The 27,439-nt window shown below is 37.1% G+C and overlaps 1 protein-coding gene across 1 annotated transcript; it reads right to left on the bottom strand.

Moving 5' to 3' along the window:
* Positions 1 to 2,724: 2,724 nt before the first annotated feature.
* On the bottom strand, positions 2,725 to 15,999 carry LOC131198111 (vomeronasal type-2 receptor 26-like). Its single transcript, XM_058182619.1, has 5 exons — positions 15,712 to 15,999; positions 10,173 to 11,039; positions 7,470 to 7,697; positions 5,944 to 6,070; positions 2,725 to 3,626 (listed from the first exon to the last, which is right to left on the bottom strand). Exons 1-5 carry the CDS (start codon positions 15,997 to 15,999, stop codon positions 2,725 to 2,727), a joined length of 2,412 nt encoding a protein of 803 aa, XP_058038602.1.
* Between the last annotated feature and the right edge of the window lie 11,440 nt (positions 16,000 to 27,439).

Raw genomic sequence — 27,439 nt, 5'->3', positions numbered from 1 at the left:
AAATCTATATGAAGCCGCTGGGTAAGGTCATCAGTGGTTTCGGGGTGAGTTACCATCTGTACGCTGATGATACTCAGCTGTACTTTTCCACCCCAGGCCACCCCAACGAAGCTGTCGAAGTGCTATCCCGGTGCCTGGAAGCCGTACGGGTCTGGATGGGGATAAACAGACTCAAGCTCAATCCCTCCAAGACGGAGTGGCTGTGGATGCCGGCACCCCGGTACAGTCAGCTGCAGCCGCGACTGGCTGTTGGGGGCAAGTTATTGGCCCCAAGGAGGTGCGCAACTTGGGTGCCCTCCTGGATGGCCGGCTGTCTTTTGATGAACACCTGGCGGCCGTCTCCAGGAGGGCCTTCTACCAAGTATGCTTGGTTCGCCAGTTGCGTCCTTCCTTGACCGGGATGCCTTATGCACCGTCACTCATGCTCTGGTCACTTCTCATTTGGATTATTGCAATGCTCTCTACATGGGGCTGCCCTTGAAGTGCACCCGGAGGCTGCAGCTAGTCCAGAATGCAGCTGCGCGGGTAATAGTGAGAGCAACTCGTTGCTCCCATGTAACACCACTCCTGCGCAGTCTGCACTGGCTCCCTGTGGTCTTTCGGGTGCGCTTTAAGATTCTGGTTACCACCTTTAAAGTGCTCCATGGCTTAGGACCCGGGTACTTACGGGACCACCTGCTGTTATCTTATGCCTCCCACCGACCCGTACGCTCACACAGAGAGGGCCTTCTCAGGGTGCCATCCGCCAAACAATGTCGGCTGGCGGCCCCCAGGGGTAGGGCCTTCTCTGTTGGAGCTCCTACGCTTTGGAACGAACTTCCCCCTGGCCTATGCCAAATGCCTGATCTTTGGACCTTTCACCGTGAGCTAAAAACACACTTATTTATACAAGCGGGACTGGCCTAATAGTTTTAAATTTTAATTGGGGTTTTAACTGGGGTTTTATTATTATTTTAGGGTTTTTAAATTTTGAATTTTTATATGTCGGCCATTTTGTAATATGCTTTGTTTTAAATTTTTGTTTTAATTGTATATACATTGGGTTTTTATCTTTTGGCTGTACACCGCCCTGAGTCCTTCAGGAGAAGGGTGGTATAAAAATCTAAACAAACAAATAAATAAATAAATAAATAGCAGTTTAAAGGAAGAAACAGCTGCGATCACACATTGCTCCCAGAAGCACGAAGCTGAAGCCTGAAGATGATGAATTCGTCGAAACATTGCCAAGACACTTCCAATTTTACATGGGAGAAAACCCAAACAACAGAAGACCTACATATATATATACATACATTCAATTTAACTGTATTATATAACATTGTAAATGTGAGCCTCTAGATCGATCTATCGATCTATCGATCTATCGATCTATCGATCTATCGATCTATCGATCTATCGATCTCTATACCTATCTCTATATCTATCTATATGTATGTATGTATGTATGTATGTATGTATGTATGTATGTATGTATGTATCATAGTATAAGACTATCAGAGTATAAAACGCACCTTAGTTTTTGGGAAGGGAAATAAGAAGAAAGCTGATTGGCAGGTGGATTGGCCTCCCAGAATACGCCCAATCAGCTGTTCCCAGAGGTGAATTTTAGCAAGAGGTTCCTTGGTTGTGAGCGCTGTGCCTTGCGGTTTTTTTTTTTTTTTTCTGCCTCTGAAACTCCATTTCAGAAAAAACTTTTTTTCTGCCTATGAAAGCATCCAAAACAGAGCTTCCAGAGCTTCCAAAGCATCCAAAACTATTTTGAAGGCAATTCAGCATAATCAAATGATTGGATTAGTTTAAGGATACAGTGAAGATTTGCCTTTTGTTAGTGGTGAGAAATCTTTTAAGTTCAGTACAGACTGTCAAATTACTAACCTATACAATTACTGAAAGAACTTATCTTAAAAGACAGTGAGGAAGCTCTATTGCAATTGTGCTAAATTGTCTAAAAATTAAAAGCTAGAATTAAGTAAATTGTTTTTATCTATTTCCATTACAATGCCTGTCCATTGATTTTAATCACTTGTATTTTGTTGTGTTTTAGATGGAAAGGAAAAAGATTAAAATACGACTGAGCATGACCTGGATAATTTTCCTTTATTGGGGTTTCAAATGAGACTTGCTAAATATTAGAATAATCTTGTGATAAGAGACAAAGAAAAAATAAAAGGAAATAAAGTTCAAAAAATTATTTGAATGTACTAAAAGTTAAGATTGCTACACATAAAAGGAATAAATATAAAATTGATTTATTTGATCAAAGTTAAACTAGATATGCTCCATCCCTGGTAACCTTTAATGGACTTTTACTGACATCAGGACCATAGCAACAAAGTTTTACCTACTTATTTCTACATAAGAAATAGGACATGGGAAGAAGAGGTAATTTGTTGTAGTTTAAGAGTGGCTAATAAATTTCTAAAATTATATCTGTAATGAAAGTGGGAAGTAAATTGGTTATATATTTATTTTCATTTTTTTCCTATATTATTACTTTTCTTTTTTATCTCTCTCATTTTTCTTTTCTTAACTTCTACTCTTTCTTTTTCTTCTTTTTTCAGTTTGTATTAGTTTTTATTGCTATGGGTATAGTTTTTATTATATTCTACCATACTAAAAGCAAACATGCAAATCCCGTCAGAATCAGCCAAGATAGTTTCAAATAGTTTGTCATGTGCCATATTATCTTCTACCTATAAGGGAAGTTGTAGTTTCTTTTCTTCTTCAGTGCTTTCTCCACTTAAGCTGATTCCGGTTGTTCAATTCAGGCCTTACAACAATAATGTACCATTTGGGAAAAAATATAAAACTCAGTAATCCAGCACTAGAAGCTAAAATAGAGAAAATCTCCACAGCAACCATGTATTTTCCTTTAGTGCTCAGGTAAGTTGGGACAAATAACAACCACACACTGCAGAATATTAACATGCTGAATGTAATAGATTTGGCTTCGTTGAAACTGTCAGGTAAATTTCTGGCAAAGAAAGCCACAATAAAACTGGCAATGGCTAAAAACCCCATGTACCCAATCATACTGTAAAACATGACAGGGGATGCTTCATTACATTGTAGGGTAATTTCACCCATTCCTGAGTGCATATCAGCATCCAGGAATGGGGGACTGGTTGACAGCCACGCAGTACAAATGCCTACTTGAATAAGAGAACAAGAAATAACAATGGAATTGGCCAAACTTTTCCCCATCCCCTTAGTTCTCTTTGTCCCTGGTTGGGTAGCCATGAATGCCAGAACCACAGTGATGGTTTTGGCCAATACCGAAGAAACTGCCACTGAAAAGACAATGCCAAAAACTGATTGCTGCAAGAAACACATCTCCTTCTGAGGCTGCCCAATAAAAAATAAAGTACAGAGGAAGCAGAGAAGAAGGGAGGCAAGAAGAATATAAGTGAGATCCCGGTTATTAGCTTTGACGATGGGAGTATTGTGATGCATTCTAAATGTCTTTAACAATGCAATAGTTATTAGTGAAAGGAAAAGAGCCCCAGTGGTTAAACCAATTCCCATAGGTTCATTATAGGATAAAAATGTTACAATTTTAGGAATGCAGGCATTCTGATGCTTGTTTGGGTAAAGATCTTGTTTGCACTCAACACAGTTTGGCATATCTGTAAAACAGAAGTTTAGTCTTAAATACACACATGTATTATACTGAGATAATTCATATAAGTGTTAATGAGGAAGAACACCATTTTTCTATAATAGACACTTTTCCCCTGGGAGATGGCCCATTGCTAATGAAACTTATTTTCCTTATGCGCATCTGGCCTGAATCCATTCAGTCCAATACTGGATCTACTAATTTCTCTTGTTCTTCATTTATTCCCCCCATCGAAAGTGCTGTAGGAGGGAATAACCTGTGTGTTCATTAATAGAAAGCATTACTTTATGAAACCTCTTTTCCATATTCAGCAATATTCAGAAATACTATGTACCAAAATCTAGGTCCAGTCTCTTCAAATTGCAGCAGCTTTATATCCTGTTAGTAGCTTTTTTCCATGTAGGTATTTTTTCCCCCCAGTGAATACCCAGATTTCCAATGAGGTGATATCAGAAATTCCCTTAAACTATTACCTCCTTCTGCCCTCCGTTTCATTTTTATGATTTTCCTCCTAACATCTGCATGTTTCTTCTTCATTGGAGGATTAGTATTATTAGTATTATGAATTGTATAGGCAACTAGATAACTTGAGATATTTTCTTATCTAAATAAACAGAATGCCCATAGCAGCCAATAAAGCAGTAGCAGCATGAGAGATTTCTGATTTCCTGTGTATTAATTTTTCCCTCCCTCCTTCCTTCCTTCCTTCCTTCCTTCCTTCCTTCCTTCCTTTACTTTCTTTCCTTTTCTTTCTTCCTTTCTTTTTGTCCCTTTCTTTTATTCTTCCTCCCTCCCTCCCTCCCTCATTTACTCTCCTTCTTCTTTCCTTCCAAAGATCCCATAAACTGGTGAGAATCTCTCAGGGAATGCTGAAAATGAGATGAACATGAGTGCAGCTGACCATGGTAGCATACTGGCAGTGATGAAGCAAAAAATATGTTTCCAAATTTCATTTTCTCAGAAATTAAGAGGCTGTTTCATTGTTTAATTTAGCCCATTTGGAGTACTTTTTTTGGTGCACAGCAGCGGTGAAATTCAGCCGGATCTATCCAGCTCACTCGATTCGGTAGGGCCAGCAGTGGGAGGCTGAATGTCATCACGTCCTGTATTTGACCTTCTGCGCATGCGTGGAGGAGGTGCACACACCCACATTTGCGATCTGATAGTGAAGGTAAGTGCATTTTACCTCTGGTGCACAGTTTCACCTAATTGAAGATTACAACACTTCAAATAGCACAAGTATTTTATAATATATAGCTAAGGATATAAATGGCAAGAACAGCACATAATGGGATCCTTTTCAGAAGCTAATATTCCATATAAATCATGTGTACAATAGCAAGTAATCAAAGAGAAAATCTCTTTGTTTAAAAAATTTGCTTTACAAACAGTTTTAGAAAGCTGTAATTTTCATGTGAGGAAAGGCATTTTCTGCATCTACTTAGTACACCTTCCATATACACACTTCACTGAAAATAAAAAATTGGAAGCAAATGTAATTGTGCTTTGTCTTGAGTTCAAAGTTCAAACATAATTTCTGAAACTTGCACAGCTCTTGTTCAAGTCTAGGAAAGGACAGTGCTTCTTTACAGAGTCATTTAGAAATGGGGTGAGCAGTCGTATCCTTTTAAAAATTCCATTTCCATTTCAGTAAAGTCAAGGTCATGTTCCTCTTTATTACTATTTCTTGGCCTAATTCTGAATTTCCAGGATTTTGTACTTTATTCTCTGATAATAATATTAGTCCATCTGTAGTTATTCACTGTTTAGTACCATTTAATTTGTTCATAAATACACTTCACTAATTTTAGATAATATAGAAGACTGAAATCTATTCTCCAATCTTTTACTGCAGTGCTAGAGTGCTAAGGTCCTACATAGCACTGAGACCATCTCTCTCTCCTTTTACTGCTCAGAAATTTCAGTTTTACTGTATATGCTGTATATGCTGAAAATGAATTAAGGAATAAAGACTGAATTTACCTATTTAGGATGCTAATTAATTTACCTATTTGGGACACAACCTATGGGACACTACCTACCTACTTTTAGGCTCAGAAAATGACTGCAACTTAAAACCAGCATGAAACAATTCAAACAATGCAATCTGCTTTTTTTTTTTTCCTGTGGTAGTAAGACAATTAAATTAATGGGACAAGTAGATGGATCTACTTCTTCTACAAATTCTACAAGTAGAATTTTGTTCAAGCCCATAAGAAAAAGATCCAATATCTAAACAGTAGAAGGATAAATTAGAGAAAAAAAATCTTTAGTGTGATCTTTCTGATAGCTCATGTACTTTGAGAAAACACAGTATTTCTTACCTTCCCACTCAGAAATCTTGCCTTCTGGACAGGGAATGCAATCATAGCAACAAAATGGCTCCCCCTCTTTCTTTTGTTTGCTGTAACCAGGTTGGCATTTGTTACTACAGACTGAGAGAGGTTGCACCTAGTTCAACAACGTGAGTAGAAATCAGAGATTAAGATAAATATTCACAAGAATAATTATAGAATATTTACAGTTCAGAGGAGAACATGGCATACAATAACATTTCACAGGTTATTGTCTTCATAGTCCTTCAGGCTAAAATGTTCTTACGCAAAATTGTCTTTTTCTGACTTCAGAACAGTTATTCCAAGCTCACTGGAAGAATCCCAAATTTGAAATTGGCTATTCCAATCTTTTCTATGAGGAAATTCACTCATTACCAAAATACTTACTCTTTCACGTTGATTCAAATTTATAGTGTCAATTACTCAATGGATTGCTTTTAAGTAAAGCTGCTTGCAGATGTAGATTATATATTGATTATTAAAAAGCCTAATACTACTAATATTCTGTTTACAATGTTGTCAGATGGTAATATATAGTCTCCTCATCAGAATAAAGCATATTTTTCCCTATAGACTATTTTAAACTTCAGCACAATGTAAGCCGCCCTGAGTCTTCGGAGAAGGGCAGGATATAAATTCAAATTTTAAATAGTATTCAAATAGTATTGCATATTGTTGATTTAATTTTAAGGTAACTGAGCATAGGGGAAGAAAACCAAAGAAATGTACAGTTTAGAAAGTTGAAACAGAAAGACGATAATGCCTTAGTACTGAGTTATGTCATGAGAAAAAGGGAAGCTTGAAAGAAAATCATAGTTTCCCCAAAATATATCAATAACCAAAACTGAAATACGAACAAATATAATTCATCCTCCAATATTATTATTATTATTATTATTATTATTATTATTATTATTATTATTATTATTATTATTATTATTATTATTATTATTTCGATTTCTATACCGCCCTTCTCCCAAAGGACTCAGGGCGGTTTACAGTCAAAGTAAAATCAATTAATACAAAGGAAAATTTAGAGTTGGTTGAAGAACTTAAAACCAATAAAACCCCTTATTAAAACCCCACTAGGCCAGTCCTGCACGGTGAAACAGAAATGTTTTCAGCTTGCGTCGAAAGGTCCGAAGATCAGGGAGTTGACGGATACCTGGTGGTAACGTGTTCCAGAGGATTGGTTCCAGAGGATATTAGAATAAGAGTAGTAAAAAGAGACTATTACAAGTAAGATAAAGTTATATTTAATATTCATATAAATGCATATCCAATTATAGAAATTGAATTGTGTAAATGTGCATGTTAGAGGAACATAATGTTTATATGTTTGGAGACATTTAGTTAAAATTTGTGTTTATGTGTACGTTAAAATCAGTAGCTGAACCCAAAATGTTACTAAGGTTGAAGAAATAAGAAACAGATTAAAACAATAAAATGTTTGGCAAATCTATTGTGAGCAAGAAATATATCCAGTGTCATATTTTAAGACAATTATGTCCTACCTCGTTAAACCAGCTATGCCAAACAATGGGATTTTTGTTCATCATCAATTTGTGGTCTCTTGTTATTTGTGAGTTTATCATTCCAACTTTTACTCCAATTAAAGACTCATTTGGAAACAAAACCCAGTTTATAACATCAAATGTTGTTAGAAGTACACCATTCTGTTCAAAGGAAACCTTTTCCCCTATGCTATTATTAAAAGACACTTGCTTCAGAAAATAGAGCAGCTGAGGATAAAAGGAAAATAAATGCTTAAGAAAATGTGTTCCAACACATAAAACTGAACAAAGATGTGAACAATTGTGTCAGACAGTGGTGGGATTCAATTTTTTTTACTACCAGTAAATTTTTACTACCAGTTCTGTGGGCATGGCTTGGTGGACATGCTGTGGCTTGGTAGGCATGGCTTGGTGGGCATGGCAGGAGAAGGATACTGTAAAATCTCCATTCCTTCCCCACTCCAGGGGAAGGTTACTGAAAAATCCCAATTCCCTCCCTACTCCAGGGGAAGGTTACTGCAATTTCCTCCCAATCAGCTGGGACTTGGCAGGCAGAGAATAGATGGGGGTGGGGCCAGTCAGAGGTGATATTTACTGGTTCTTCAAACTACTCAAAATTTCTGCTACTGGTTCTCCAGAACTGGTCAGAACCTTCTGAATACCACCTCTGGTGTCAGGCCCGAAACTAGGAAAGATATCTGATAATTTATTTCAAGCACAGTTCTTTATTGTAGGACATTTATAGTCCAAATTTTATCAATTGAAGTACTCTACTATATTCAAGTACTGTAAGAATGGGGCAGTCTTCATCCTTTTTCCTCACACAAAATATCTGGACTGATCTGCTTCTTATTCCTCTTAAATGCACTCTCCCCCCGCCCCAACCCACTGGAAATCCTGCCTATTACATTCCATCACAATTTAATTTAATACTGAACAATTTGTTACACCTATGCACTCACAGAGACAATTGCATATGTGTACTTAATGTTAATGAAATATAAGAGACAACTTCATATGCCTCTCACAGTACCCAGTTCTGTAGCTTCTAAAACAATCTGACTACTTTTTAAAAATCAAGTTGTCTTAATGAGCAATGATGAACATTGTCCTGCCCAGCATGGCAATGATAATTTAAGTGCAAAAAAAAAAACAACCCACTACACCACATTTGGCAATAGATTATTCATAGTGGTTAGAAATCCAGTAAATGGATATAAGTAAATGGATGTAAGTTAAGACTTCAGAGATAATTGTGATGGAGAACTTCATGAAATTAGCCTTCATTCAGGAAGATTTATTCCAACAGAAATGTAAATAGTTTGTGTGAGAGCCAGTCTGGTATAATGGCTAAGATAACAGGCCAGAAATCAGAGCATGTGTTCTGGTTCTGCTTTAGGCATGAAACCAACTAAATGAACAGTGTTGTACTGTACCATATCCAAACATATAGCCAAGAAAAGTGCAGGAGCTAGTTGCCAGGAGTCACCTACAGGTACATAAATAACATTAATGTGTTTGTGATATGAATGTGTTTCTTGAACACCAGTTAATCTTTGTGGTAGTTAATTGTAACATTAATTAATTGAGTAGGTAATAGTTACAGCTATTATAGCTCAGCAGCTTGTAGTAACTATAACTGTAACTATACGAAACTGAGCTCAACTATAATATACCTAGAATTAAGATCCATTTATTTATTTATTTATTTATTTATTTATTTTATTAAATTTTTATACCGCCCTTCTCCCGAAGGACTCAGGGCGGTGTACAGCCAAAATAAAATACAGAATATTTACAATTAAAAGAATTTAAAATGAACTATTACTAAACGGCCGATAATTTAAAAAATTTAAAAATTTAAAATATTACTAAAACCCCAATTTAAAATCAAACTATTTATGCCAGTCCTGCTTGAATGAATAAATATGTTTTTAGCTCACGACGAAAGGTCCGAAGATCAGGCACTTGACGTAAGCCAGGGGGGAGTTCGTTCCAGAGCGTCGGTGCTCCCACAGAGAAGGCCCTACTCCTGGGGGCCGCCAGCCGACATTGTTTGGTGGACGGCACCCTGAGAAGGCCCTCTCTGTGAGAGCGTACGGGTCGATGGGAGGCATAAGGTAACAGCAGGCGGTCTCGTAAGTACCCGGGTACTTACGTTTAAATTAGTTGAAAGTAATTTTGTAAACCTATTTATCATCAGGTTGAGAATGAAAAGAAGAGAAGCTTTCCCAAATTCTACATTAAACATCAAAGAAAAGGAAATGACATTTTACATAATATAAATAATATTTTACATAGGATTCTCAAGAATGTTATGTTAAAGGATGTAGAGTGATTCCTACAAAAGTGTTTCCACTTAGCAAAATATTTCACGTGTCTTTTTACATACTATTCATAATTAAAATAAAAATGGATCAAAATATTGTACACACGGTATTATAGGCATGATTATGCTGACACATGGATTCTTACAAGTTGGCCCACCAGGATTTATATTAACAACTACTACTATACTTTTATCGTAGTAATGGCTTCACCAGTGAAAATGATCATTAGAATAGAATAGAATAGAATAGAATTTTATTGGCCAAGTGTGATTGGACACACAAGGAATTTGTCTTGGTGCATATGCTCTCAGTGTACATAAAAGAAAAGATACGTTCATCAAGGTACTTAGTAGACTTTTTAGATTTACATTACCTTCCATGACTGCTGAGTCAGAGATGTCCATTTCTCCCTCTCCACCATTCTATTGTGCTTGAATCTGGATGAGTACATGGCATGGAAAGCATAAGCCACAGCAAAGGCAGCATTATAAATACTATAGCTGTGCCCAGTAATGGTTTTTTCCAAAAGGTTTTCAGAAATGTTTTCCAAGCTCTCTAGCCCAGTGCAGAGATCACTATTTGCATGGTTCAGAATCCAGTTGGGGAAGGTGCAACCAAAAGCAGAAGACCAAAAGTCTCTTATAAAAAAATCTTCTTTTGCATTGGAAGGCTTTCTCTCCAGAATGAATTGTAGAAATCCTGGCAGCCCATTGGAATGGACAACCAATGATAAAGCCCCAGAGTAGATAAGTTTAGCAGATTTCTGATCCTGTTTATTACTATAGGACTTAAGTTCTAGCTGAGCAGTCAAAATCCACACTTTACCTTTTGTTGTATTTGATCTCTCACTATCTCTTCCTTGGCCTAGCAACCAATCCAAAAACACTGGAGTTTGAAGATTACCAAAGAGGAGAAATACATTGGCTGTGCTGGTCATGAATTTATTCCATAGCTTAAATGTCCATTTTTTAATATCACCATATTCAATTACCAAGCCTAAGTTATGGACTGTTTCTATAAAAGCAAAACAAATCCCATGAGTAGCAAATTCTGGAATTATAACTTGAAGTACCCATTCAGAATTAATTCCAGTTGCAATGAAAAATCCAACCCATGTCCACTTGAAATAAAGAAGTAATTCAAGAATCTCTCTATACTGATAGACTTCATTTGGGACCATTTGGTAGAAGTAAGGGGATTGGGTGTGATCCATCATCACTGGAGCAGAGCCATAGGAGAGCTAAACAGATTGATATTTGAATAATAATAATAATAATAATAACAACAACAACAACAACAATAATAATGATAATGATAATGATAATAATAATAATAATAATAATAATAATAATAATAATAATAATAATAATAATAATAATAATAATAATAATAATATAATTTTTATACCGCCCTTCTCCCGAAGGACTCAGGGCGGTGAACAGGCAGATATTATTATTATTATTATTATTTATTGAATTTTTATACCGCCCTTCTCCCGAAGGACTCAGGGCGGTGTACAGCCGGAGATAAAATAATACAATACATTTCAATAAAAACACTATTTAAAAAACTTATTCCAAAAGCCTAAATTTAAAATATAATACAAAATATAAAATAAACCCCAATAAAATCCATGTTTAAAAACCCTATTAAGCCAGTCCTGCTCGGAAGAATAGATATGTTTTAAGCTCGTGGCAAAAGGTCCGGAGATCAGGAAGTTGTCGAAGTCCTGGGGGAAGCTCATTCCAGAGGGTAGGTGCCCCCTGGGGGTCTCCAGCCTACACTGTTTGGCTGAAGGCACTCTGAGGAGGCCCTCTCTATGGGAGCGTACCGGCCGGTGGGAGGCATGTGGTAACAGAAGGCGGTCCTGAAGATATCCCGGTCCTATGCCATGGAGCATTTTAAAGGTGGTAACCAACACCTTGAAGTGCACTCGGAAAACCACAGGTAGCCAGTGCAGCCTGCGCAGGATCGGTGTTATATAGGAGCCACGAATGGCTCCCTCTATCACCCGCGCGGCTGCATTCTGAACTAACTGAAGTCTCCGGGTGCACCTCAAGGGGAGCCCCATGTAGAGAGTGTTACAGTAGTTAACAAATAATGGAACATAATGGAACAAGAGCTCTCTGTGTGTGAGTGTGTGAGTGTGTGTGAGTGTGAGTGTGAGTGTGAGTGAGTGTGTGAGTGTATATGTGTGTATGTATCAGGGATCTCAAACTCAAGGCCCCATAGCCTGATCCAGCCTGCGGGATGCTTAGATCCGGCTGTGAGGCCGCCTTGGAAACAGCAAAGGAGCAGCCTGCGATGCCTCTGCCAGCAAAACTGGAGCTCATGAACTCCATTTTCACTGGAAGAGGGTTTTAGGAAGCCATTTAGCTGAAAACAGAGTTCGAGAGCCCATTTTTACTGGCAGAGTGCTTGGGTCACCACAGGGACCTCCATACAAATGACCACGGGGGGTTCTATTTACCTTTACTACCAGTTCTCATCGTGCCCGCATGCACATGCACAGATCACTTTTGATGATGTTTGGGTCAGTGGGTGGAGACTCTCTCCGATATTACTACCAATTCTATAGAACCAGTCTGAACCCAGGGCAACCCACCACTGCAAGTAACGTTGAGTTGGACATGCCCACCCTGGCCCCCCAAAGGCAAACACAATCCTGATGCAGCCCTCAATAAAATTGAGTTTGACACTACTTTTTTCCAAGGGAATTCAAGGGAAATATCTATGCTGTTGCCTCTCCTGTGTTCCACAAGAGAACGCTGTAGTAAATTATGTGGAATTATGTGAGTAGCCCAACTCATCTAGAAATATGGCTGAGAATGGACTAAAGCAGGACATTTTAGCAATGGATGATCTCTCTGCTTATTTCATTATATAAAATATAGCAATGTGTCTCTTTCCATATTCCAAGAGACCTAATATTTTTTTAGAATCCAGACTTCATCAATACACTAAAAAATAAATTATTTACTATAATGTATAGTTTGGAACTCTTTTGGCTAAGAAAAGATTTCCACTTTTTTGTGACTATCATTTATCACTCAATAAAAAGAGCTTTTAAGGAAAATAAATTTTATTTTGATAAGTTATTCACAATTTTTAATATACATAAACATGTATAGAAGTACATAAATGTATGCAAGTTATGAATACTATTTTGAAAAGGAAAGAGCGTTTATGTTTGGTGATATTATATTCACTCATTTCAAATTTTAAAGAATTTCATAATGGACATTTCTGGCAGTATATCTAATGTGATATCAGTTAACCAGATATCAAGTGGGAGACAAACTCTGCAGCAAGTGGGAGATCAAATAGATTCCTAACCAACCTAGCTGACAACTTTGTAATCCAAAAGGTAGAGGAGGGAACTAGCGGAAAAGCTGTATTCTTACCTAATTCATCCTAATAGAAAAGAAGAGAGAGTTGAAATTGCCAGAACTTTGGGTGAGAATGTCCATGGCATATTGGAATTCAATATAATGCAATCACAAAGTAATAGAACATAATCTAGCCAGTGTCTTAAATTTTAAAAGAGCTGATTTAACAAATTCAGAAAGAGAGTGCCTAAGAAAAATTCCATGGTGAAAATCCTAAAGGGGAAAACAATTCAAGATGCATAGGAAACTCTGAAAAATAGGATCATAAAGTCCAGTCTAGCACAATACCACTGAAAAAGAAAAACAAGAAATCCAAGAAGAAACCAGCATGGTTGCACAAAGATTTCTCTGATAAACTGAAAGCCCAAAAGGACAAGTATAATAAATTGGAATAGGGACACCTACCTAAGGCAGAGTCAGTATATAGCCCAAATCTGCAAAGATGAAATCAGAAAAGCAAAGACTCAGGTTGAACAAAATCTTGCAACCAAAGTCAATTAAAATTGATAATTAAAAAATTTCTTTTAACATATAAATAACAAAATAAAAGTCAAAGAAAAGTCGGTCTACTTAAGAGAAAAGACAGCAGGGAAGTAACAGGCAGCAGAGAGAAAGCAGAACTGCTTAACTCATTGTTTGCATCAGTCTTTATCAATCTCTATAGTTATGAAACTATAGCACAACCTATGAAAACAACTATAAAAAATATATTGTAAATAAAAAATTAAAATAAGCAAGAAAATGGTTAAAGAATACCTATCTAATCTTGATGAATATCACTGGAACCTGATGGATTACAACCCACAGTTCTGAAGGAACTGGCAGATGTTATCTCAGAACCGTTGTACTATATCTTTCAAAACTCCTGGAATACCAGGGAATTACCTAAAGATGAGAAAAGAGCTGATGTGGTTTCCCCAAAAAGGGGAAAAAGCAGATCCAGGAAACTACAGATCAATAAGCCTAATACCAATATCTGGGAAGATATGGGAAAAGATAATAAAAAAATAAATCTGCAAACATTTAGGAACAAATAAAGTTATAACTAAAAGTCAGCATGGGTTTGTTAAAAACAGATCGTGTGAAACCAATTTTATTTCATTCTTTAACCAAGTGACAAAATTAGTAGACCAACAAAATGCTGTGGACATAGTAAACTTAGATTTCAGCAAGGCATTTGACAAAGTAGACCATAACATACTTCTTAGTAAACTAGAAAAATGTGGGATAGGTAGCATCATCACCAGGTGGATTTGTAACTGGCTGACAAACCATACTCAATAAGCAGTCCTTAACGATACTACATCTACATGGGAGGAAGTAAGCAATGGAGCACCACAAGGTTCCATCTTAGGCTCAGTACTCTTCAATATCTTCATAAATGATTTAGATGAGGGAATAGAAGTGGGCTCATCAAATTTACAGCTGACACTAAGTTAGCAGAAATAGCCAACATCCCAGAAGACAAGCTTAGGATCGAAAAAAATCTTCACAGACTTGAACAATGAGCCCTACTAAATGAAATTTAATATGGAGAAAAGCAAGGCTTCACTTTAGGCAGGACAAACCAAAGATACAAGTACAGATTAAGCAAAACCTGGCTCAAAAACAGTAACCCTAGTGGACAATCATTTAAACATGACTTAGCAGTATGCAGCTGCCACCAAAAAAGCTAATACAATCCTTGGCTGTATAAACAGAGGCATAGAATCAATATCATGTGAAGAATTAGTACTGATTTATAAATCCTTAGTAAGGCCACACCTAGAATATTGCAGTTTTGGTCACCACTTTACAAAAAAGATGTTGAGATTTTGGAAAAAGTGCAAAGAAGAGCAACTAACATGGTTAAATGCTTAGATACTAAAATATGAAGAATGGTTGCAGGATTTGGATTTAACTATTCTAGAAAAAAGAAGGACTAGGAGAGACATGATAGCATTATTCCAATATCTGAGAGGTTGCCACAAAGAGGAGGGAGTGAATTTATTTCCCAAAGCACCAGAAGGCAAGACAAGAAACAATGGATGGAAACTACTCAAGAAGAGAATTAAGGAGGAACTTCCTAACAATGAGTACAATTGGAACAGCATGTCATCAGAAATTGTGGGTGCTTCATCACTGGGAAAGACTGGAAAGTCACTTTTCTGAAATGTTATAGGGTCTCCTGCATGAGCAGGGGTTTGGACTAGAAGACCTCTAAGGTCCCTTCCATCTCTGTTCTTATTGTCTTAATGGGTCCGCTGTGGCATCATTTCCTGAACAAAACATGGAAAGAATTCATCCTTCCCAGATAGTGTGAAGGCTTTGATAGGTATTTGATAGTTATCAGCTAACTATGTGCAAGGAAAGATTTTTTAATGCTAGAACTCTCTTGGCTGACAGATTAGCTATGTTACCATACCAGTAAGCTTAATACGATTACTGGAAATAAATCATCTCTGTGTAGACAGCACACCAATAACCGATGAGAAGAAATGATATTTGGATTACTACTAAATGCTTATAATCCATATAACTTACCTGAGGAATCTTATAGATGCTAAAAATATTAGGTATTTGATAGGAAGATTCAATATCAAGTCCTTCAATAATTGCAAGAAGATTGTCTTTACTATCACAATGATAATTGGGAAGAAATTGCTCTTTTGGAGAAATAAGTTGCATTGCAGAACGAAAGGCCCACCTGGTATTCATAAGTGTATCATAGACATGAAATCCGAGAGTGAAGTTGAGTAAGATCTGGGGATCTTCATTGATTTCCCTTATTGCAAAGACCAAGGCCAAGATATGCTGGTAGTTCTGAGTCATAATCCTACAGTGGGATTTCCATTGTGTGTCAGACTAATTCACTGAAAAAAATACACTATACACTGTAGTTTAAGAGGCATACTTGGTACAAAAACCAGTCACCCCAAAAGATAATCTATAGATTAGAAAAAGACAGAGGTATACCCTTTTATATAGTGTCAAACAAAATTAAATAAAATCTATGTAAAATCACTGGAGTTGACTTACAATATAGTTTACATTTACATTTTAGGTTTGTATATACACTATTTTATGTACAGAAATTATCTGATATTTTTAAAATCATTATATAGTTTTGACTCCTCTATAGGAACAAATTTAGAATTATTTTTTGGAAGAAATATAGTGATCTGTGAGTTGTAATTTCAAGCAAGAATTAAAAGAAACACTATAAATGAAGAATATATTTCCTATTAGAAAGCTAAACATTGTAATTGCGATTTTTAACAAAGAAAAACTTGAATTAAGAAAACATTAGTCTAAATGAATGAAATGAATGAATGAATGAATTTGCTAGTTGAGAGTTAAATATATAATTATTGCTTTTTATGTACTTATTTAATTAAATATAAGCATCATAGTTAAGTTGATAGCTTTTTGGTTTCATTAAAATGATTTTAAATACTAGTATATAATTAATATTTCCTTGGAGAAGTAGAGGGGGCAAAATATATTTCCAATCTGTCCTTTATTTCTCAAAACAATCTACTTCATGACTTTACTGCAAACAATCACAGTCATAAATTTGGTCTGCTACATATAATCTGCACAGAAGCATACAGAAGTGAAGCTCAATTCCTTACAGATGCTTTTCAAAGTTTCTTGGAGATGGTGGTTGATCAAAAGGATTTGGTCTGGAGGCAAAGAAAGTATGAGAAACAAGGCCACCAAAGAGTAGATTTCCTGGCTGAAGGTACTTGTGAAAAATGTAGTGGTGATCTACAATTCTGCACTTTACATGTGTCTTCTGTCCTGTTATATGGGGCAGCAACAGAAAGAGCAATGCTGCTACTATCAACATGTTAAGTACAAATTGACCCTCTAAACTAAAGCACCAATGCATCTACAGCTATATCTGTGATAACAATAGCTAGATATACATGAAAAGTGAAATATAATGACAAAATCATAGTGTATGTGCTGGGAACAATCTGGCTAAAATCTGTAATTTTTAGTCCTGACTGCACACACACACTCATACAAACAAAGACACAATTACACAGGAATACATGACTGTACTTGCAACAGGGTTTTTTTTATAAAAACAAGAGGGAAATAGGAAAGCAATATAAATAATTATAGTTATCTCATAGATAGTTAGAACTGGTGAATCCTCTGTAGCATTGCTAAGAACTAAGTATTTCCTTTGAAAATTTATTGTATTCATGCTGTTCTGTAAATAAAATTTTTTTTAGAAACACATTATTTCTAATAAAATGCATCACTCCAAAGAATGCTTTTTATTTCCTCTTGGAACCAAATTAAAGTATAAAGGCACATAGAAAAAGTCAAATGTTCAGGTCAGAACTTCTTAAGTAACTAAAGTAGCTGGATGGTGCACGTAATATATGTGGGAAAAGTCTACTTTGGGGAGAACCATTGCTCCATTTCTTTTCATCAGCCTTTTCAGATCTCCTCCTCCTCCTCCTCCTCCTCCTCCTCCTCCTCCTCCTCCTCCTCCTCCTCTTGTGCTTCCCCCCACCCCACCCCCACCCGTCATCATGTCCAAAGATCTACCTGGACTGAAAATCACTTCCAATAGGCTGGAAGGGATTCAAGCTGGATAGAGAACTATCATATCCTTCCATTTGGTGATTCTATGAACAACTCTAAAATAATCCTTGGCTCTACACTTTGAGGTCATCAAAAAGTACATCTCACATTTATTTCTGGCAAAGTTTTATATGTTCTGAATATGGAGGTAATTCCATTACCTTATTGACATGATCAAATTATATTATGAACCAGAGGTAATGATTAACAACCTTTTATTTAAAACAAGTTTTATTGAATTTAAAAAATTCAATATCACAGAGTATATATAATGGTTTTAAAAAACAGTTATGAAGAATTCATGAATATTAACGTTACCATTTATTTAGTATTACTTCTATAAGCCAGTCCCACTGAGGTCAGAACGACCCTCAGATAATATGGACACATGATTCAGAATTTTACAGGTGATCACCAGCACCTTGAATGACAGCCAGAACCAGACCAGCAACCAATCCAGCTCACAGAAAAGCAATGTTACACGGGGTACTTTAGGGCCTCCAAAGACTATCCTTGACATTGCACACTGCAGCAGTTGTAGCTTCCAAATTCTCTTCAATGGTAGCCCACAAAGAGCACATCGTAGTAATTTAATTTCTATAAATTTTACTGCAATTCAATTCATTTCTTGAAATACACTTCTGGGAGATTGTATGATATCACTAGCCTACTGTTCACATTTTGAATGAAGAATATTAGTTTTGTTTGTTTAACACTACAGTTAATAAATGTTTTTTTCCCCCCTGGTGTGACCAATCTATCAGGGCAACCTGGTCTACCCAACTATGGGACAGAGCACACCGCTTCCGCTTTCATTTTTCAGTCCCAATCCAGGAGCTTTCGCAGGCAGTCGCCTTCACGACAAACTATTTTTGTGTTAAATTTCTTTGTCAGTAAAATATAAGTTCAACACATTACAGTTAATATTTATAAACTCTTAAAAATGCACAGTCAGGGAGGCAATAGCTTGAAGATTGCCAGATAAGAAATCTTATCTACAAACCCTGGCCGTAGGGACAGCAACTATTTTTACAGGGTGGGAAAAGATGATGTTATCTTCTTCTTAATAGTATATGTAACACAGATCATTGAAAATAGAATAATATAGAAGGAACTTTGCTTGAGCCAGAGATCCTATACCATTTCAGACAAGCAGCTGTACAGTCTCTTCTTAAAAGCCTACAGTGATGAAACACCCACAACCTCTGAAGGCAAGCCATTCCACTGGTTAATTGTTTTCATTGTTAAGAAATGACTCCTTAGTTCTATGTTGCTTCTCATGGAAATGGTTAGTTTCAGGGGTGAAATGCTCCCGGTTCGGACCAGATCAGACAATCTGGTAGCGATGGCAGCGGATGCTTCGGAGAACTGGTACCAAAAATCCCTAGCCCTCCACCCATGCCCATACAATCGCCCAGTCACCCACTTGCCACTTCTTTTAAAAAAATGCATTTAAAAGGCATGTGCCACAATGAAGCTGGCAATAGCTAAAAATCCTATGTACTCTATCACACTGTAAAACACGACAAGGGATACTTCATTACATTGCAGGGTAATTTCACCCATTCCTGAGTCCATATCAACATCTGAGAATGGAAGACTGGTTGACAGCCACATGGTACAAATGCCTACTTGAATAAGAGAACAAGAAATAACAATAAAACTGCCCAGTTCTTTCCCATCCACCTAGTCCTCTTTGTCCCTGGTTGGGTGGCCATGAATGCCAGAACCACAGTGATGGTTTTGGCCAATACTGAAGAGACAGCCACTGAAAAGACAATGCCAAAAACTGATTGCTGCAGAACACATATCACTTTCTGAGGTTGCCCAGTAAAAAGCAATGTGGAAAGAAAGCAGAGTAGAAAAGAGATGAAAAGAATATACAGTAAGTGAGGTCTCGGTCATTACCCATACTTTACCTTTAAATTGATTTACATATGATTTTTGCATTCCAAATTCAGAAATTTACGTAAACCATATCAAAAACAAAACAGAATAAGATACTCCATAGAACACCACTATATTGGATTTGCTGGTTGTGATAACTTCATACATTTTTGCTCCTTGATTTAGCATGTCTTCATGTCCAGCTGAGTAATTTATTCTAGGGAACATTTCTCTGAAGGCAAAACAGATGCCATGATTGGAAAATGCTGGAATAATAGCATGCACAAAATTTTCTCCTCTATCATCATCCATAGTAAGGATCCCAATCCATATCCATGAAAAATAGAGAAGCAGAGAGAGGATTCCAGCATGCTGAAGATCATCATTAGGGGCCATTTGGAAGAAAAATGGACCTGAAGATTTATCATTTATCTCTGGAGCTGATCCATAAATGATCTGAATATAATTCATTAGAGGAAATAGATTAGTAATAGCATTTTCATAGCAAATTCTGGATTGTTGTTTCAAATCTACTACACTTTATTCATATTTACAGAAATACTATGTACAATGGTTTAAGATGATGGAGAACCTCAGTATCTTCTGAAGTTCAGACAATTTTAAATACAGTTCAGATCACTTTATTTCAACATTGGCACTATTAACTTGATCCAGAATTATCCCAGATACTGGTATCTGGGATTATCCCAGATACTTATAGATACTGATATGTTAAAAAAAATGTGTCCATGATCTATGACCATCTCACTCAGAATCATAAAATCAATTCTAGCTTTACTCCAAATACACTTGCAATGATTATGAGATGACAATCTTTAAAGCGCTCCATGGCATAGGGCCGGGCTATTTACGGGACCGCCTACTGCTACCAAATACCTCTCACCGACCCGTGCGCTCTCACAGAGAGGGACTCCTCAGGGTGCCGTCGGCTAGGCAGTGCCGTCTGGCGACACCCAGGGGAAGGGCCTTCTCTGTGGGGGCTCCCACCCTCTGGAACGAACTCCCTCCAGGACTTCGTCAACTTCCGGACCTCCGAACCTTTCGTCGCGAGCTTAAAACGCACTTATTCATCTGCGCGGGACTGGATTAGGTTTTAAAGTTATTGGTTTTAAGGGGTTTTTTATTATTTATATTGTTTTTTAAATTCGGCAATAGAATAAGTTTTTTAATTGTTGTTTTTTAATTTGTATTTATATGTATTTTAACTGCCTGTGAACCGCCCTGAGTCCTTAGGGAGATAGGGCGGTATATAAATTTGAAAAATAAATAAATAAATAAATAAACATCAATTCTAGCTTTACTCCAAGTACACTTGCAATGATTATGAGATTAGAAGTGGGTCTTCCATTTTTTTCTTTTGTTTTTATTGTGTCTGATTCTCAGAGACTGACTGGAGAACTCCCTGCAATTTTCTTGGCAGGTTTTTTAAAAGTAGTTTGCCATCTCCTCCTTCCTAGGTTGAGAGAAAATGACTATCCCAAAGTTACCCAGTTGGCTTTGTGCCTAATGGAGGATTAGAATTCACAGTTTCCCAGTTTCTAAATGAATGCCTTAACCACTACACCAAACTGTCTCTTCCATTAATTTACTTAATGGCAAAGAAAGCAAAAAAAGTATATTGTTACATATTTTTATGGCAGACATTTATTTCATCAAATAATGCCTTCTCCCAGACATCAGTGGACAGCTAAGATTTAAACCCATAACCTGTGTAAGCATTACACAAATTAAGGAAATAAGTTATGATATATATTCAGAAGGATTATATGTAAAAGAACATTCTACAAAACATTAGTCGCACTCCTATCTAAATATACTTCAATGAAACGAAAGGAAAATAATATGAAATAATTCACTCTACTTGATTACATCCCTGGCAAACTGCTTCACATGAGCATACACATACCCAAAATGTGTATATACTTGTGTATGATTGTAGTCAGTCCCAATCTGATATTAAACTGTACTCTTTAGGGCTCAACAATCTCCAACATTTCTAAATACAATTCTGAGAATTTTGATTTCACATATAAGGAGGGAGATTGGGAGGACTGTTGTGTAATGCATTGCTTTAATATGCTGTAGAATTCACTCTGTCAACTTTATTCTGTTTGCTTCTTCAATCCCATCATAAGCTCCCACCTCAGTATAACATCTTGTGAAATTTTCTGACAAGATAGCAATGTTCCAGTATCTAAAGGATGTCACAAAAAAGAGGGGGCCAACGTATTTTCCAAACCACCTGAAGGCAGAACAAGAAGGAATGAATGCAAACTAATCAAGGAGAGAACCAACCTAGAAATAAGGAGAAATTTCATGTGAATAATAATTTCCTGAGGAAAATAAGGAGAAATTTTCCACAATTAATCAGTGGAACAAGTTGCCTTCAGAAATTGTGGGTGTTTAATCACTGGAAGTTTTTAAGAAGAGATTGTACAATGATTTATCTGAAATAGTATTAATCTTCTATTTGAGCAGCGGGTGGGATTAGAAGACCTTCAAGGTCTGTTCCAATTCTGTTATTTTGTTATTTCTTATCCTAAGTCTAAAAACATGAGTAAATTTTCTTGAGCCCATTTATCTAACCAAAATGACATCTCACAATGTCAGTCTGAATCACCATCAAATTGGTTATGAAAACCTTTATATCAACAAAAATAACGTTTAATGGATAATTTCTAGGTTGTAAGTGATTCTAAGAAGAAAGAGACATTTGAAATATTGTTAAGGAAGGAAAAATATAATACCTTGGATCAAGGCATGAAAAAATGCAATTTAGTAGGTGCAATCAACTGTCAATATTCTCCCAACTAGCAATTGTTCCCCATTGAATCTGTACAGTATGCCTTGCTGAAAATGTTACTTCTGTATGAAGAAATGATAGATGAATATTAAATTGTCTGCCAGACCTTGACTTCTAGATTTTAAGATCCTGTGACACATTATGTTTAGATTTTAAGATCTTGTGACATCACACATTGAGTCACACATTGAGTCATGCAATTACTTAAAAATTAATATTTATAAGAAGGAAGATGGTAAAGATGTTTCTCTTTCTGTTGATTCTAAATTAAAGGAAGATAAATCAGTCGAATATATTGTTTTATTGCCTTTATTGGAACATTTTCAGAAGAATACATGATTCACATTTCTTTCTTGTTAATTTTTCCTTTTTCTTCTGGAAGACTTATGATAGAAATCTGGTACAATAAAATCTTAGTTAGCTCATCCTATCTAAATTTGCAATAGTATATTAGCTCTAATGCCTAATGGATCACCTAGTCAATGGATTCTCTAAAACATAAGCAAAGATCAATTGGGTTAATATAGTGATGAAGCTATCGGAAATCTCAAGGTTTTATACTGGAACTGAGAAATGACCAGCAATTAGAGAGAAGCAAAACAAACCGTTTCTATATTTGAATTTCCATGAAAATTACACTGGTAAATTCATAAGGTCACCAGAAATTGAGCTTCATCTGGAAAAGTTTTTATCATTCTTCTAATAATGTACGGGTCTGGATGGGGAGAAACAGGCTCAAACTTAATCCCTCCAAGACGGAGTGGCTGTGGATGACGGCACCCCGATTCAGTCAGCTGCAGCCGCAGCTGGCTGTCGGAGGCGAGTTACTGGCCCCAAAGGATAGGGTGCGCAACTTAGGTGTCCTCCTGGATGATCGGCTGTCGTTTGAAGACCATTTGACAGCCGTCTCCAGGAGGGCCTTCCACCAGGTTCGCCTGGTTCGGCAGTTGCGCCCCTTCCTTGATCAGGATGCCTTATGCACAGTCACTCATGCGCTCGTTACCTCTAACTTGGATTACTGTAATGCTCTCTACATGGGGCTCCCCTTGAAGTGCACTCGGAGGCTTCAGTTAGTCCAGAATGCAGCTGCGCGGGTCATAGAGGGAGCTACGCGTAGCTCCCATGTAACACCGCTCCTGCGCAGACTGCACTGGCTGCCTGTGGCCTTCCGGGTGCACTTTAAGGTGTTGGTTATGACCTTTAAAGCGCTCCATGGCTTAGGACCCGGGTACTTACGGGACCGCCTGCTGTTACCACACGCCTCCCACCGACCCGTACGCTCCCATAGAGAGGGACTTCTCAGGGTGCCGTCCGCCAAACAATGCCGGTTGGCGGCCCCCAGGGGAAGGGCCTTCTCTGTGGGGGCTCCCACACTCTGGAACGAGCTTCCCCCGGGTTTACGCCAAATACTGACCTTCGGACATTCCGTCGCGAACTGAAGACTCATCTTTTTATCCGCGCGGGGCTGGCTTAAATTGGGATTTTAATGTTAAATTTATTAATTTTTAAACGGGGTTTTTAGTAGGGTTAATTTTAATATCTAGGCTAATTTAAATAAGTTTTTTAAGTCGTATTTTAATTTGTATATTGTATTGTCGGTTTTATCTTGCCTGTACACCGCCCTGAGTCCTTCGGGAGAAGGGCGGTATAAAAATCAAATCAAATAAATAAATAAATAATTGAGTAGGATATGTGGATTTCGAGAGGATTAAATGCTTTCTGTCTGTTACTAATTTCTTCCAACCAATGTTTTTTCAAGCTAGAATACTTTGTTAAGTAATTTTATTTTTAAAATGTTATTTATAAATATATGAATACACAATCTTTCTTTTTCATGTTTGCCTCATCTACACAAAATGTAAGGCCTGCCAGTTTACTCCTGATCCAGTTATTTCAGCCTCTTGAATATAAAAATCCAATAAGGAAGGATAAGAATGAAATGAAACCTATGAAGAGCTAGAGATATTGTATAATATCTAACAGGGATAAGAGACCATAAGAATGTAATTTCCTTCCTTCCTTCCTTCCTTCCTTCCTTCCTTCCTTCCTTCCTTCCTTCCTTCCTTCCTTTCATTTGATTTGTCTTTTATTCTAGGAAATAACAATCTTAATACTAATAAATTAACAACAAAATGAAGCCTTATTCCACTGTTACAGTCTAAGAGAAAAGCCATTATCTTACCTGTGGAATTTTATAGATATCCAAAATATTTGCCATATGAAGGGAAGTTTGGGCATCAAGTCCTCCAATGATTGCTATTAAGTTATTTTGGATACCACATTTATAATTGGGCATGAATCTATCTGATGTAGATATCAGCTGTATTGTGGCACGATATGTTCTCTTTGCATTGAAATAGCTGTCATAGATGTGGAAGCCCAAAGAAAAATTAGGTAGCACTGGGAATTTTTATTTATTTTCTTTACTGCAAATGCCAAAGCCAGAATGTGCTGATAATGCTTAGTTAGGATGCTAGAATAAGAGTTGCATTATACATCAGAAGGATAGATTCTAGCCCACTTATTTCTAATATTTCACATTAAATTTATATTGTTATTATTATCAAAACAAAACTTACACTGGCAGTTACATAATGATAAAAGATAAATTTTACCAATGTAAGTTATTAAGTTTATAAGTAGAGTACTTCCTATGAGTTCTCATTGTCTTTTTTCTACATGGTTATTTATAAAAATAATTTAATTATCTAATTAAATGCATATTGAGAATCACATACCCATGTAGTAATAATATCAAGCCAAGATATTTGGCCCAGAAATGCAAAAGAGAGGCTCCAAATACCGCATGGTTGCCTTATCAGATTTTGGCCAAATAGTGTTACCGTCTGTATTATGTGTTACTTTTTAAAAAGGAACGTTCATAAGACCCATGTTGTATCTATATGTTCATTTCAAAGGAAGTCATGCTCCCCAGGAGGTTAAAGCGCTGATCTGTATTGTTCAAAGATGTTAAACCAGAACCAGTAAGTACTGGATGGAAAGCCAGTTTGTTATAGTGATTAACCAGGCTAGCAACAAGGACTATGAATTCTAGTCTGTGAATTCTAGTCCTGCCTTGGGTACAAAGCCAGCTGGATGACCTTGGATTACACTCTCTCATCTCCAAGAAGGAGGCAATGGCAAACCACTTTTGAAAGTAATTACTAAGAAAACTGTAGGGACATGTCCAGGCAGTTTCCGAAGATTGGATACAATTGAATGGAAGGGAGGGGAAAGTTATAGATAGGGAGAGACCAAAATTACTGCTAATTTATGGAGATTTCTTTTTACAAGAGGTCTTGGAGGCAGCTGATTATGATTCCAAAATGACTAAATGACTTGGAAAGATCTCCACTTCTGATCGTGTACAATAGAAATCTACAGTGTTTGATGGAGTAAGCAATGAAGCTAATTATCCCTCGGGCAGATATACCTGTGATTTGATGGCAGTGATATCATTAAAAGTCAGAGGATCAGAAACAATAAAAGTTAGAGAAACAACAGCACTAATGATAAGATCTCCAAGCTCATAATACTTATGAACTGGAGGTTGTGGATCATGGACATAATATCTGAGTACATGAGCATGGCAAGCTATCTGAGAAAGTAGCAGTACCAATAGTATCATCATTTTGAGTACAAATATAAATAATCCAAATCAGACCTCTTTTCTAAAACTACAATGCTTTAATTAAAATCATGATTAAAATAATTTGGATAAATAGGCAGCTCCAGTTTTTCAAGTTATTTAACTGGACTATATAAAGTAGGAAATCTGAAACCACAGAAGAGTAATTTTGTTTCTCTCAAATCTTTAGCTCTGATAAATGTCACAGTCCTTTTGTTAAGGTATAATGAAATTGCACAGGAAAATTGGCAAACATCAGGATTAATTAGTGATTAACTCATAATAACCACTTTACACTTGGGAAATCCTTATGCTCAAGTTTATTACAAATGAACAGAACCTTTACATGTCTACAAGGGACAATTGAGTCTGAAATGACTTGTCTCAAGAAACAGACATAGAAATTATAGGAATATTATTTGGGGCTACAAAGAAATGTTCATGCATAAAAGTCTTTCAGTTTGGTATTCACTAAATGTGTTCACATTTTAATGTCTTGAATTCTGAGTCCGTATTTTGAATGTTGTCATTCCAATCATGCAAAAGTGACGAAGCTGGTAAACAATACCAATAAATATTTATGTTGCAATACAGTCAGTTGTAAAAATTCTGCAAATTTATAGGGATTTGACTGGAATGAATTTCAGAACAGAACAAAATAACAGAGTTGGAAGGTCTTCTAATTCAACTCTCTGCTCAAGCAGGGGACCTTATATCCTTGATGGTGAACCTATGGCACGCATTCCGAAAGTGGTATGCAGAGCCATTTTGCCTGGCACCTGCAGTGTCGCCCATTCCTCTTTTGGGTTTCCGGTACTTGCAGGCGCATCGGCCAGCTAGTTTTCTGGTTACTGGTACATATGTGCATGCAACAATCAGCTGACCTTCAAGTGTGTGGCAGTGGCAAAAACCAGAAGATCAGCTGGCCAGCTGATTGTCGCACATGCACATGTGCCAGTAAACAAGCTGGCCGGTGGGCGTTTGTGCCCTGGGACATCCATCCCCTTGCCAGCCAGGAGCACTCCCCCAGTCTCTCCCCTATGCCATCCACCTGCCTGCCTACCTTGTCACTGACACTGTGAAAAAAGAACCCAAAGCAGCACTGCCTGGGATCCACATGGGCTGCCACAGGGGGATGCCAGGCATGGTTGGCTGGATGCTGCCCGGAGTGCAAGGCATGCAGGAGGATGAGGAGCCACCTCATCCTCTTAGCTGGTCCAAATGACTTGCTGCCAGAGCCTTCTGCTGCCCTCTCTAATCCTCCATAAGTGGTAAGAGATGTGCCAGCTAGGAAGAGGTCATGCTCCCTCAGAAGAAGTGGCTGGAGA

The sequence above is a fragment of the Ahaetulla prasina genome, chromosome 4, assembly GCF_028640845.1.
Source record: "Ahaetulla prasina isolate Xishuangbanna chromosome 4, ASM2864084v1, whole genome shotgun sequence".
Taxonomy (NCBI): Eukaryota; Metazoa; Chordata; class Lepidosauria; order Squamata; family Colubridae; genus Ahaetulla; species Ahaetulla prasina.
Note: the sequence above shows the minus strand (reverse complement) of the source record. Positions and strands in the feature narration are given on the sequence as shown.